The 13,096-nt window shown below is 46.9% G+C and overlaps 2 protein-coding genes and 1 long non-coding RNA gene across 3 annotated transcripts; all 3 read right to left on the reverse strand.

The window, feature by feature from the left end:
* Positions 1–233: 233 nt before the first annotated feature.
* On the reverse strand, positions 234–1,653 carry LOC121837704. The gene is made up of 2 exons (XR_006078307.1): positions 1,609–1,653; positions 234–558 (listed from the first exon to the last, which is right to left on the reverse strand). It is a non-coding gene; the product is annotated as an uncharacterized LOC121837704 (long non-coding RNA).
* Positions 1,654–1,656: 3 nt separating this feature from the next.
* LOC121837703 (PKS-NRPS hybrid synthetase cheA-like) lies at positions 1,657–4,919 on the reverse strand (the record flags this gene model as incomplete). Its single annotated transcript, XM_042293490.1, has 1 exon — positions 1,657–4,919. A coding segment is annotated over one exon (2,832 nt), but the record flags the coding sequence as incomplete, so codon positions are not given.
* Positions 4,920–7,068: 2,149 nt separating this feature from the next.
* LOC121832966 (GDSL esterase/lipase CPRD49-like) lies at positions 7,069–11,969 on the reverse strand. The gene is made up of 3 exons (XM_042293729.1): positions 11,097–11,969; positions 7,247–7,394; positions 7,069–7,109 (listed from the first exon to the last, which is right to left on the reverse strand). Exons 1-3 carry the CDS (start codon positions 11,592–11,594, stop codon positions 7,069–7,071), a joined length of 687 nt encoding a protein of 228 aa, XP_042149663.1. The 5' UTR covers positions 11,595–11,969.
* Between the last annotated feature and the right edge of the window lie 1,127 nt (positions 11,970–13,096).

Here is a 13,096-nt window from a genome sequence, read left to right on the forward strand (position 1 = left end):
TGCATGCGGAGAAATGCCAGTGCTCTCGCAGTTAGCTTTCTTACGTTGCTCTGGTGCACGCAGAGAAGAACCGGGCATTATTTGTGGAGTGATCAGAAAGGAAAAAAAGGGGCCCATGTGCGCTAGCTATTGTTGGGGCAGGATTGATATAAAATGCAGTGTGTTGATGTAACTACTAAGGTATAAAACAAATTGGCACCCCACCAAATGTAAGTAAACGACATCAAAATCGATTTGTAATGCAGAACAGTTTATTCACATTATAACACAAAATTCCGATTTCCCCGTACCACTTCAGACTCGGAAAGAATCATCGGACTGTGCAGCGCCTAGTTGTTGGTTTCTTCAGAGCCAATTTACACAAGTAGCAACTTGCTCAGTTTTCAAGGGGCCTTGTTTTTGGAGCCTTCTTGTTACCAGATGTGAGGCCCACAAACTTTTTGCTATAATTTCCCCAGCCTCTACTATGTGGTCAGATGAACAAAACTTTGCTGGAAAAGTCGGAGAATTCTGAAGAGACAACTTGGCAGACACCCCGAGATAATGCAGCACAATAACCTGTTCGGCACAGAAAATATGTTGCTATAAGGGTCTGGATCAAGAATGTCACAATTGGGAACCAAATAAGCACTCTTCTTTTATTTCACCACAATGGATGCTGAATCCATCGGCAAAAATGACAGGTTACTAATATGCAAACAAAATGAAGGAATTGCCCACAGGCAAACACTGTAGCGAATCAGCCTGCATGGTGGCTCATATGCAGCAAAGTGAGACAATAAATCATATTCATTATTGTAAGCTTAAAAGGCAGTAACCTGCTCGAGACTTCAAGCCCGACAAAATCATAAGCCTCTGTGTAGGCCTGGTTTTGCTGCTTCACACAACACTCTTCAATAAGTTCATCCTAACACGAAAAAGCCTGTTGGTCCGCGGGCACGAATGCCTATCCTGTGTTAGGAAGTTGCTTACACAACTTCAGTGGCACAATATATCCCAAGCTTTTGTTGCACTATTAAACCCCAATTATCATCCCACACAACTTCCTAGCACAGAACATTTCTCTATCCGCCACCCGAGAACGCGCTCTCTAGCGGTCAGGCTCCGCCGAGAGACCTAAATTTAATTAAAAAAAAAGAAAGATTAAAAGCATCATACATCAACAGTGAAAGTTAACACTTGTAAAGCAAGGGGTCACATCATGTCCAAATAATTGAGAAGCTGTAATGCTACTAATTAAAAAGTTAATTAACAAATTTTAGCTAATTAGCCAACTGATTGGGATGGATATTTCACCATACAATTTCTGCCAAGCTCAATAAATGAATGAATTAACACAGTAACAGTAGGAAGGTCATCTCAATTAAAAAAAATTAAAACATGTTGCAGATAGCTAAGGAGCAGAAATTCCCAGACATGTGGAGTCAACATCACGAGGCTTGAAGAGTTGAGAATTGAAGCTCAACCTCAATATGATCTAACAGTGCAGTCAAATTTTGATTTAAAAAATTCCTAGTAGGCACTACGAGGTCGAGAAATCGCACCCCGATACATGGCATCAAACTGAATCTGAAACGTGCAAGAGTGCCGGTGAAGTCATTTGCATACCTGCGGCCCGGCACGTGGGTTGGCGTCATCGCAGCCGGCTCCGCTTGAGCGAGTGGAGCCAGCTGCGGTAGCTCCGACCCACGTTTCCGCGCCGTGACACAAAGATGATGTCACTGGCACTCTTGTCCGCCATTTCAGTTATAGGTTTAGTGTGATGCCATGTACCAGGGTGACACTTCTCGACCCCCGTAGCACCTACCACAGATTTTTCGATCAAAATTTGACTGCACTGCTAGTTCAGTTTTAGTTCATTAGCTAACTAATTACCTAATTTCACCCTTTCCCTAGTGGACGCCATGACTACTAACACTGCCCCAAGGCTCAAATTACCCTATCTCACGTTCTCTCTCTCTGAAAATTTGGTGCAGCTAAAAGAAAAACACTGTACAAGGTTACTTGACAAAACAAGGTAGGCAATAACAGGGATAAACGCAAAGATAATACATAAAGCGGAAGGTACTGGAAGAAACCGTTGTTAATTAAAATAACCTCAGCTTATTCGGCATTTTAGCTGCAATACAACTTCGGCTGCAAACAAATGTCATGCCATGGTTGGGTTTTTTTTCTAGACAGGCTTCGTGAAAGAGAGATTGGCATCCTGCGCATTGAATTACCCCAGGAGCATCAGCAAGCAGAGGCTGCCTGCACAAACAATGCACGGTGAAAACAGAATCTTTTGGTCGCACACGAGAAACAAGGGAAAGAGTTACAGGGAAGTCTTCCATCATCCCATTACGAATGCACTTTAGTAGATGGCCCCTCATTAATTGCTGTCTAAAGTTTACAGTGGTAGGGTCTTTGCCAGATGCTATGCAGTACATGTTAGCAATAGCAAATAAGCCACAATCTACTGTGCAACCTTGGCCCTGTGCAGGTCTTACAAAAATAGTTACATTTGCAGATGGTAACTTAAGTATGCTGCACACCTGTTTTACAGCATCAGGGGGAACAGTTTGATCAAGAGAATCATAAACAAAGACAGAATCAGGGGGCACATCAATAGTTGTTACTGTGATCCAATGATCCGGGTTTGCTGTGTGTAAGATTTGAATGAATGGACCCTTTATCTGCTTGAATAGTAGTCCCTGGCTCAGCAAAGCGTCTTGGAAACCTTCCCGATGCGGAAATTTTTGACGTGTTAACTGCATTGCAATATTCATGACACTGTCTGGCAGCGGACGGTTGTATAATACATCATCCAAGTGTTCATCTGTTAGTGAATAAGCGCTATAAAGAGGAATCAACTCTGCACGAATCATGCTAAGACAAAGTTTTTTGTTGCAGATTTCTGACAATTTACGCTTTTTCGTGACTTTTACAGTTCGCGGTCTCCCTCGTTTACTTTTAATTAAACTAATACGCAGCTCTTCGGAAGGTTTCCTGTCACTTGCTGTGTCTGTTGGCTGTTGATCAGGCACATCCTTATGAGCTGCACGGGGTGCTACAGACTGTGACAAAAGCTGCACCTGGTTGCTAGAAAACGTTGTAAGATTGCTAAGGAATGTCTGAATATCTGTCAACTTTTCATTTAGCTCCTGTTCGCCACACTGGGCCAAGATGTTAGCTGTTGGTTTCACTATATCTGTTAAAAACTTGTAGGCATAATTATACCTGGCCTCAATGGTATCCAATTTTACAGGTGGGGGCTTCAGTATGGCTGATGTAACTGTGGTTTGGGTAGGCTGGCTTGTGCTAGACTGACTTGGGCTAGGTGGGTTTGAGCTAAGGGGGGTCGGGCTATGAGGACTTGGGCTAGGCGGGTTTGAGCTAAAGGGAGTTGGGCTACGTGGGCTCGGGCTAAGTGGGCTTGAGCTAAGCGGAGTTGGGCTACGTGGGCTCGGGCTAGGTGGGTTTGAGCTAAGCGGAGTTGGGCTATGCAAGCTTAGTGGGCTCGAACCAGCTGTGCATGGACCAGGCATGCTTAGAGGGTCGGTAGCTTCAGATGCTAGGAAGTGGCTCCTACGCCATCGATGCGGAATAACAGAGTGGTCAAATAGTTCTAGATTTGCAAAAGACCGTGCTGTCAAAATGTGGGCACATGGAAGTCCATATTGGGAATAACAGAGGCATGTGCAACTGTCTAGGCTTTTTGCTATCACATACTCTGTCCCTTCCAACTTAACAGTGTATGCGTCATTTTGAAAGCTAACAATATAGCGAATAGTCTTAAACTTCTCATATTCCCGTAATACTATATTCCTAGCTACCAGAGTGCACGTTTGAGCTAATGTTAGCTGGAACATGTCAAAGCTACTTGTATTTAAATTGAGCTTAAGCTCTCTAAGTTTTGCAAACCTTAGTGATATAATATCATGGTCAATATACTCTAGCAAAGCAGTCATCGCAGCAGCCAGGTGCATTCCTGGACGCAGGAAGCTTTTTAGTTTTTGATTATGGCTCTCAATTCGGTTGTTGGTATTATTCCCCATTGTTAGCAAGTCTCGGCGGCACGCATGCGCCCACATTTCTTTGCAGGAATCCCAATTGTTCATGAAGTAGAGCAAAAAATCGTCAGGAGAGTGTTCCCTCAACAGCGCAACTTTTTTGTCGTAAACAGACAGGTGATTGGCATAGACAACTTCTTTAATTAGGCGACGCAATAATTCCCTCTGATGAACTGGGTATTTCATAATCTGCAAGTCCAAGTAATGGAGAACATGCCAAGTGCATAGGAGAATGGTGCTTTTTGGCAGAAGCTCTTTCAAAATCCTTGACTGATTTAGGTCCTTATCTACCATAACAACTTTGCATGCTGAAAGTACAAAAGGATTACAATCTATAAACTTCTGAAAAACAGGGCGAACAATTAGGGAGGTTTCCCTTTGCAAAAACGCATAGCAAATGCATCGACCCCTACCACGAGCGTCTTCACAAAGAATTGAATAGAGAATGTAACCTTCTACGTTAACCTTATATGTCCCATCGATGAACAGAATTTCGGGATACTTTTCCAAAGTTTCTCGCATAACGGACGTCTGGAACAACACAAATAACAGCTCATTGTTTTTATCTTTTTCATAATGTATGATCCAATTAGGGTTCTTGGAGGCAAGACTATGCAATTGCTCTAACAACAGGGCCCCATGAGCCTCACTAGTTTTAACTGCAGTCACAGAATTCACACTACGGTTTTTGTAATTGTTAATGTCTTGTGTTGTTAGAGTCTTGCCTGTTTTTTCATAGACATAATTTTTGAAATCCTTAGGTTTAATATTGCATTTTGCTACATCTGCAAATGTCTCCTTCTCAGATGTAGTCAGAAGCCTGTTTTGGGGGTATGTGCTGCATAATTCCAGACTATGGTTATGTTCAACAACAATTTTTGAGATTACATAGCACATATCTGGCTTTGTCTTCAAAACTAACAAGAGGCGTGCCTGGCAACCTGAAAAATAATAAGACTGTTGTGGGCGCTTTCCGCTGCCCATGGCTGATAGAGGGCGTCCATGGACACAGATGAATTCAACTGAGGAGTATTTAAATTCCTCACACTGAGCTAATGGACATGTTCTAGACCTCCTTTTTGTAAACACATGCAACCCTTGTTTGCACCAATCCTCAAATGCAGCTAGAAAGGTAGAGTAGTTAGAAAACTTGGCCTGCGCAAAAATGACACCGCCACCTCCATACAAAGTACAGGATTTTGAAGGACTGGGGGCATTCTGCAGGTTACTAACGGCAGATCCAGGGCTTTTCTCTGGAACCTCGGAAGGGTACTTGACTCCCTGGGCAACGCACTTATCATCTGCAGCAACGCCTTCGCCTACATGATGCCCTCCGACAGCTATCTCTATGCTAGAGCCCTCCCCACAACCATCATGCTTGAGACATGCCATTTCTGAGAAAAACTCTGTCCCCGCGTCATGCCTTCTGCATGCAGTCACATAGTCAGCACCACCCCCATCATGACCACAGGGCGTAAACCCACAGCCAGGAGTACCCCCTGTATCATGCAGCACATGCTTGCCTTGTCCACCCTCCCCATCAAGCACAGAGCATGCAACCCCACAGCCAGAAGTCTGCCCTGCGGCATGCAGCACATGCTTGCCTGCCCCACTCTCCCCATCAGGCCCACAGCATGCAACCCCACAGCCAGTAGTCTGCCCTGTGGCATGCAGCACATTCCTGCCTTCTCCACCCTCCCTATCAGGCCCACAGCATGCAACCCCACAGCCAGTAGTCTGCCCTGTGGCATGCAGCACATTCCTGCCTTCTCCACCCACCCCATCACACCCACAGCATGCAACCTCACAGCCAGAAGTCCGCCCTGTGGCATGCAATGCATGCCTTCCTTCTCCACCCTCCCCACCATGCCCACAGCCAGAAGTCCCCCCTGTAACATGCACTGCATGCTCGCCTTCCCCTGAGACCCTTGCATCATGCTCTATGCCCGCATTCACTAATCCCATGCTGAAGCCCTGCTCTCCGTCATGCACTGCAGACACATTCTTTGCATGCGTGAGTGCCCTTCGACTCTGCAACAGGGCCTTCGAAGGACGTTTCCCTCCAACGACCCTGCTCTCTGTCACACATGCTGGGCTGCACTCACCTAAGTCAGAGAAAGGATTGTCACAAACAGGCAAAGGAGAAAGGGTTGAGAGGCACCCTACTGCAAAGTCTTCTCCATCCCAAGTAATAGTGGGGGACGCAATAGTGGCAGCACGGTTTGGTACCTTGCGCAGTCCCGGAGACTTTCGTCCCTTGCGCTTGGACTTCACCCTCTGCCACCGCTCTCCGCCCACTATACTTTGGATAGGGTAGACTACCCTGGGTTCAGCTGCTGCCGAGGCAGCCTGCTCACCGGCCCCTACAAAAGCTGTGCTCCTCGAGGAAGCCCTGGGGCGCCCCTCTGCACTAACTTCTGTACTCATAGCAACATCGGTGACTCCACCTCGGTCCAGCTTCGTAGGCTTCTCAGAAGGTTGCTGTCCTTCCGGCCTCGGCTGAACCTTTCCCCAAACAGGTACGCATGTACTAGAGGGAGCACAAGTGGCCGTGGATGCACTCTCCCAGGTCTGCCATACCCGGCTGCCCTTGCTGCGGACTCGAACGCCACCAACCAGCCTGAATCCAGCACCACAGCTTCCCATCCTGGGCTCATCAGAGTGCTTGCCTCGTTTGTGCCTCCGTTCAGCATTTACACATGTGGCAACTGGTTGGCTTGTGTCCGATCCGAGCTCGGGTGCCGTGCTGGCAGTTGGGACAGGAGGGCCTGCAGATTTTGACATCTCTGCCCAGGTGGCCCTCCGATCAGCAGCTGCCTCACAAGGCGCAAGGGTGGTCTCAACGGAAAGAGCAGGAGAAGCAAGGAGGGGTTGCACAGGAGAGCCAAGCAGCGGAAAGTCAACCTCACATGCCATAATTAGTGGCGGGCTCTTCACGGAAGGAGCAGCAGAAGCAACAGGAAGGGGTTGCACAGATGCAAGAGGAGGAGGCTGCACAGAGCAAAGCGGTGGTGGCTCATCCTCGCATGCAGAAGGAGCAGCAGAAGAAAGAGGAGGCTGCACAGAGCAAAGCGAAGCAGCAGCAGAAGTGAGAGAAGGAAGCTCCACAGAGCAAAGCGGAGGTGGCTCATCGTCGCATGCCGAAGGAGCCGCAGGAGCTGAAGGAGAGCCAAGCGGTGGGAACTCGAGCTCACATGGCGCGGTCAATGGGGCACCCTCGATGGTCCAGCCGTCCCACGAACGGGTCCCTGGCATTGCCTCCATGTGGTCCTGCTGGATCTTGGCCCTGGCCATCTTCTCCAGGATGCTCCGCACTTGCTGGCCCATGAACCCAGCGAGGACCTGCACACGGTACTTGACATTAGCACCAAAGCTGATTGGCAGCTGCAGTCACCTCACTTGTTCAAATTGTTAAAGATGTTGCCTTGAAGATTTCACAGAAAAGGTGCTGCACCTTTAGCTTTATATACAAGGCACCTATGCCAAAACGTCTAACTGGGACCGGTTGGCATCTCGACTGGTTACAATTGGAACTAACTGGTCCCAAGTGGGAATTGGCTGTTACCAATAGGAGTCCAACTGGGACTAGCTGAGGGTCAACTGGCTTGACTATGCCCAGATGGGGAACGGGTATGGGTAAGTGGGACCAGTTAAGGAGTTAACTGGTTAGAGGGATTCCCAAGGGGGAGTTTCAATTGTTTTCCCATTCCCTGTTGGGGTTCACATGCTGCGTCGATTTCGACAAGATGGGGGTGTATTGATCTTTGCTAGTGAAGGAAAAAAAAACTTAAATTTATAGATTTACAGAAATAAATAAACCTTTAATTACTAGGTATACATTTATGTATTTAAAAAAATATTTCAAATTTCAATGTACATATTCTTTTATAAATTGCGATATAGTTAGTGGCATAAAAAATGTTTACTTAAATCAACATTTATGTACATGTATAAAAATGTATTAAACATTGAAGCAAAGACCTACCCTTTGTTTTTTAATCGCACCCAGCAGGTTGCAGTGACGCACACGCAGATTAGTTTTACGCACTGTCGACAGATGGCACATGTGACGCAGTGAAAAATCACCAATCATGATTTTTAACGATGATGAAGTTAAGAGGCTGAAGGTACAGAATATTACAGTTGAGAGAGCTAGTAAATACAAGTATCTAGGAGTATGGATATGTGATGGTGCAGAATATCTCAGTGAGCATGAAAAGTATATAATAGGTAAGGGCAACAGAAATGCAGCTGTAATGAAAAATAGAGCACCTTGAAATTACAACAGGTATGAGGTGGTGAGAGAGATTTGGAAAGGGGTCATGGTGCCTGGCTTGACTTTTGGAAACACAGTGATATGCATGAAATCCGAAGTGCATGCGGGACTAGAAACAAAACAGTGCAGAGTAGGTAGGCTGGCTTTGGGGGCACATTGCAAAATGCCAAACCAGGGAGTACAAGGAGACATGGGGTGGGCGTCATCTGAGAGCAGTGAAGCGGTGAGCAATATAGAATTTGAGGATCGGTTGAGGCAAATGGACGGGGAGCAATGGGCACGAAAGGTTTTCAGCTATTTATACATGAGGAGTGTAGACAGAAAGTGGAGACAGCACACTAGAAAATTAAGAGAAAAGATTTTAGGCTATAGTGGAGATACGGAAGAGCAAGTCTCAGTTAAAGGGGCCCTGCAATGACTTTTTTACTAATTTTTAATTTGCACCGAACCTGAGCGCGCTGAACGTAGTAACTTAGTGAAACTTTTCTTTTCTCAAAATTCCCTTTATTTTAAAAGTTATAGGCGAACTAAAATTACAAAGACAAGCAAAAAATAACCCCCCTCATGACGTCCTTGGTTGCTTGAGTGTGGCCCTGAACTAGAGGAGGAGTAGTGAGCTCATTGAGCGCTCACGGCTGCCGCACTCCGTGTCGACGGCGCGAGAGGGCGCCATCAAAGCGTGTTCTGGATAGGCTGCATGCAGCGGGCAGCCAGAGCGGCTCTCATTGCATTTGCTGGACGATTAAATACTAATTCGGCATGACACTTCATTGGCCACAAACGGCAGCAAACACGGGGTAAATGTCAGTTCAGAATGAGAGCTACTTTGCGCTGCCATACCGCGAAATAGCCAAACCGCAAGACAAAGCTTCTCGCCGAAGGCCTTCGGAACGCTCGGAGCCGGTCGGATCCTCCTGCCCATACGACCGCAGCGCCACCGCGTACATCCGGGACCTTTCCGTGTCGGCGCCTGATCCCACTACTCCTTTCTAGTATGCGCCGCCTTTTCCACCGCTTGGTGGCGGGTATGTCGACAGGTCATTTCTTGTTTCCGTACTTTATGAACTGCATTCGTTTCTTTTTCTATCTAAAATACTGAACAAGAACTACTTTTATAAATAATGGAAATGGTTCGCGCCACTTATATTTTCTATTTCGACTAAAAAGAAACTTTAGCAGCTTTGACCAGTAGTAAGCCCAGGACCAAAGACGTCACATTTCGCGCGCTTTCGGTACCGCAGGTCGCCCTCGTCGGTGGCGGAGGTTTCCGCGTCGTCCGGTTAAAATATGACGCACTGATATTTAGTTACTCTCTCCGTGCCCGCTGGCTTGCCCGAACCGCAAGAGACATGGAAACCGCAAAAAAGGTAGACGCTTAAGTATGATTGCAGGGCCCCTTTAAGAAGAAAGTTAAGGCCACAGAAAGAGATCGGTAGCTAGAGGGAATGCAGACAAAGACGGCTCTTGAAAGCTATAGATTAAACAAAACAGTTATTGCCAAAGAAAGCATTTATGACAATTCTAGGGGAAGCTCATTGTTGTTTGAGGTAAGGGCATTCAGCGAACCAGAACATACAGAGCGAAGTACCAGGAAATGGATACAGTGCGCACTGCTTGTGGAGAGGAGGACGAGACGGCTGAGCGCTTGATACTCTGCTGTAAAGGGCTTCATCCTACGCCGACCGAAGACAACATAGATTTAATAAGTCATTGGGTTTGAGAAACAGCGAAGGAACAGTGGATTTCAAGACAGTAGAGGTTACCAAGCAAAGATTAAGTGAATGGTGGCAGCAAGCGAGAGAAAACTAGGTATTTTCTTATTAACTGATGGCAAGGGTGTTTTATAGCCTCACTTTCTGTGCAGTGCGGAGTGAATATAGCTTTCAAATTTAAATATTCTAAGCTTAAATGGTAAAACAAAATGGCTAGGTGGCGCAAGCTACCGCCCGATCCAAAGGGCTCAGCCGGATTCATCCATTCATCCATCCAGTGGTCGGTAGAGAAGGGAAACCATCGCCGAGGTTGGTGTATTGATAAACGTGTCGTTATGAAAATGTCAAAACCATATCTGCGCTTCTTGCGACCCAACTAAATACGCCATGGTGGTCACGGTGAACTTCGAGGGCAGAAAGATGCAGTTCAGCGACCGGAGGGCACCCAGGGAAAAACCAGACGGAAGAGAAAACAGCCGCGGAGGGCACAATGGTAAAAATGGCGGAAAGTCTACCCGAACTGGCAGCTGTTGTGACACAAGCAATTGGAAATGTTTGATTGTAAGGTGGGAGCGCAACCGCATCCTATCGGGACTTCACCTGCGCAACGCGGAAACACGGGTGAGCACCTTTCTTCACGCGATGGAGAGAAGCTAGGGACGTCGTCACGGATGCTGACAGACGCCAGCGGCTAATCTTTCACCTCGCACGAATATTAGCTCTGGGCGATTCAATCGTCGCAATCAGCTAACGAGGCAACTGAAGCGGTCCTTAGAGCTACGCTGTGCTTCCTTGAACCCGGAAACGTGGACGTCACCGAACCTATTTATTTTCATTCTCTGTTTTTGACAATAAAGACTGGTCAACCTTCCAAGTTGTGCCGTGTTTCGTTGCTGGAGTTGGCACCGTTCTGTCAACCAGTTGAATCCAACCAGTAATTTAGCTCGCCACGTGCGCAGGTCAATTTTCAGTTCCCCTCTTTACGGCGAGCCTTGCAATCGTTGCCGCCCTATATTCGCGCTCTTTAGTGCAGCGACATAACGCACGTGTACATACCTTGTTGCCGATCCGGCTTGGGTGGACGCCGTCGCGGCCGATCCACTGGTGCCACTCGTCAGCCAGCCCGTCGAGGAACGTGAACCCTTCCCTGCGACACAACTCTCGCAGCAGCGAGTTCACCTCTCGGTAACGGTCATTCAAAGCCTCGATCTCTGCAGCGTGACTACGCTGCCATTCCAATGAGCAGAACCTATTCTCCCGTCTCGGAAGAACGGCAGAAAAGGCGATCTGCATCATTGGATTGCGTTCACAGATCTGGGCAGCTAGACGACGATATTTGTCGATGTACACGCTGGCACTAATATGGGAATTATTAGTGCCAACGTGCAGGATGACAACATCAAAATCGGGTAGCCTCTCAGACACCTGGGAAAACAAGTGCTCGATTCTAATACCACTAAACGCCGCAACCTCAACAGCCAACCGACTATTCAATGGGAAGTACTGGGGCAAGTACTTCACCATCGAATCGCCGGCTACCAAAACTCGAGGCATGTTGGGGGTGCGATCAAAGCTAAAATACAAAGAGTAGCACTAGATACGGAAAAAAGTATTGCTAAAAAGAACAAGACAATGCTAAACAAAACGCTTCAAAGAGTGCGAAAAATCAGCCAAAATAGCTTGCGTGACCGGAGCCGACAGCAGCGCGGGCAGGAAGGAATGGTACGTGCAGCACGGGGCAGGACCCGACCACAGAAGACTACAGCTGCTACAGCGGCAAACGCACATGGTCGGGCACATGTCATAACAAAGGCAACATCCGGGGCCGGGGATGATACGTTACTTCCGGCGTCGAAGGAACGATTTCCACACAGCCGTCTCTCCTCCGACGCGACTACGTCACTTCCGGCGTCGGAGGAACGATTTCCACACAGGTCCCACTCCTCCGACGCCCGTCGGAGGAAGCACTTCCTTACCGTATAGACCTTTTCACCCTCCGCCGCATGGGCGCTGCCATATTGGAATCACGTGACGCGGCCGCCATTAGGTTGCTTCAACTTGTTGCTCCGCTTTCGCGTCCGCGCCTTGGCGGATGCGTTGAATGCGTGTTTTTCGTCGCGTTTCACCGCGTCTCTTGCCTTACTCCGTTAAGTGTCGTCCGATACTCACACTTACCATGCAATTGCATTACATCATTATGCGAGGAACTTCTGTAGTTGATTTTGTAACACGTTTTGAATATTTTTTACTGTCGGCGTGCGGGATACATGTGATAAGGTTTTATAGGAACAGTAATCAGGCGTTAGCACTTGCGCACATTGAATACATATATGACTTAAAGAGAGCCTCGAGGGTTCAAATACCAATAACTTATGAGAACTGAGGTTTGGTTACTAATAAGGGCGGAACATTTGCAAGAGGAAGCCCAATGTTATTATATGTGTGAGAGTGCATAGGTGTCAAGGAAGGAAACAAAAACACTCAGCATAATTAGCCACGTGTTTTTTCTGAAAGCATGGTATTTTGTAGTTACAACATTTCGAAAACAGTTTCTTTTGATTACACTATGGAACTTGTGGACAAGATGCGGGAACAAACATTTAGTTTGAATTATTTTTATGCTAGAAATAATGGTACCTTAACATTAGGCACCTTGTTTGTGGGCAATATCACACCTATATCTGTTTTACGTTCTTAATCGCGTGTGCGATGTAAGCATTCGCTTATTGTATATCGTGCTTGGTCCCATGTCTATAGTCTTTCAGTTGCTTAAATCATTTTTTAATATAACCATGCAGTTTCAACTAATTTATTTCCACACAAATATTCGAACTCCCCGCGTAAGAAACTGTCACATACAGCTTGATAGTGCCTATGATTCACAAAATGTGACGCCGAAAAGAATCCTTCTGCATGAAAATCACCCGAGTGCAGCCGGTGGTCGACGGCGAATAGGGGGTTATTTTCAGTAGCTGGCGACGTCAAAATGTGCAAAGCGCATCGTTTCAAATCAGTGAACAGCTTTCTACACAGGTACATTGGGCGGCGCCAGGCGT

The sequence above is a fragment of the Ixodes scapularis genome, unplaced genomic scaffold (genome assembly GCF_016920785.2).
Source record: "Ixodes scapularis isolate PalLabHiFi unplaced genomic scaffold, ASM1692078v2 PGA_scaffold4__175_contigs__length_147842914, whole genome shotgun sequence".
In the NCBI taxonomy this organism is placed as follows: domain Eukaryota; kingdom Metazoa; phylum Arthropoda; class Arachnida; order Ixodida; family Ixodidae; genus Ixodes; species Ixodes scapularis.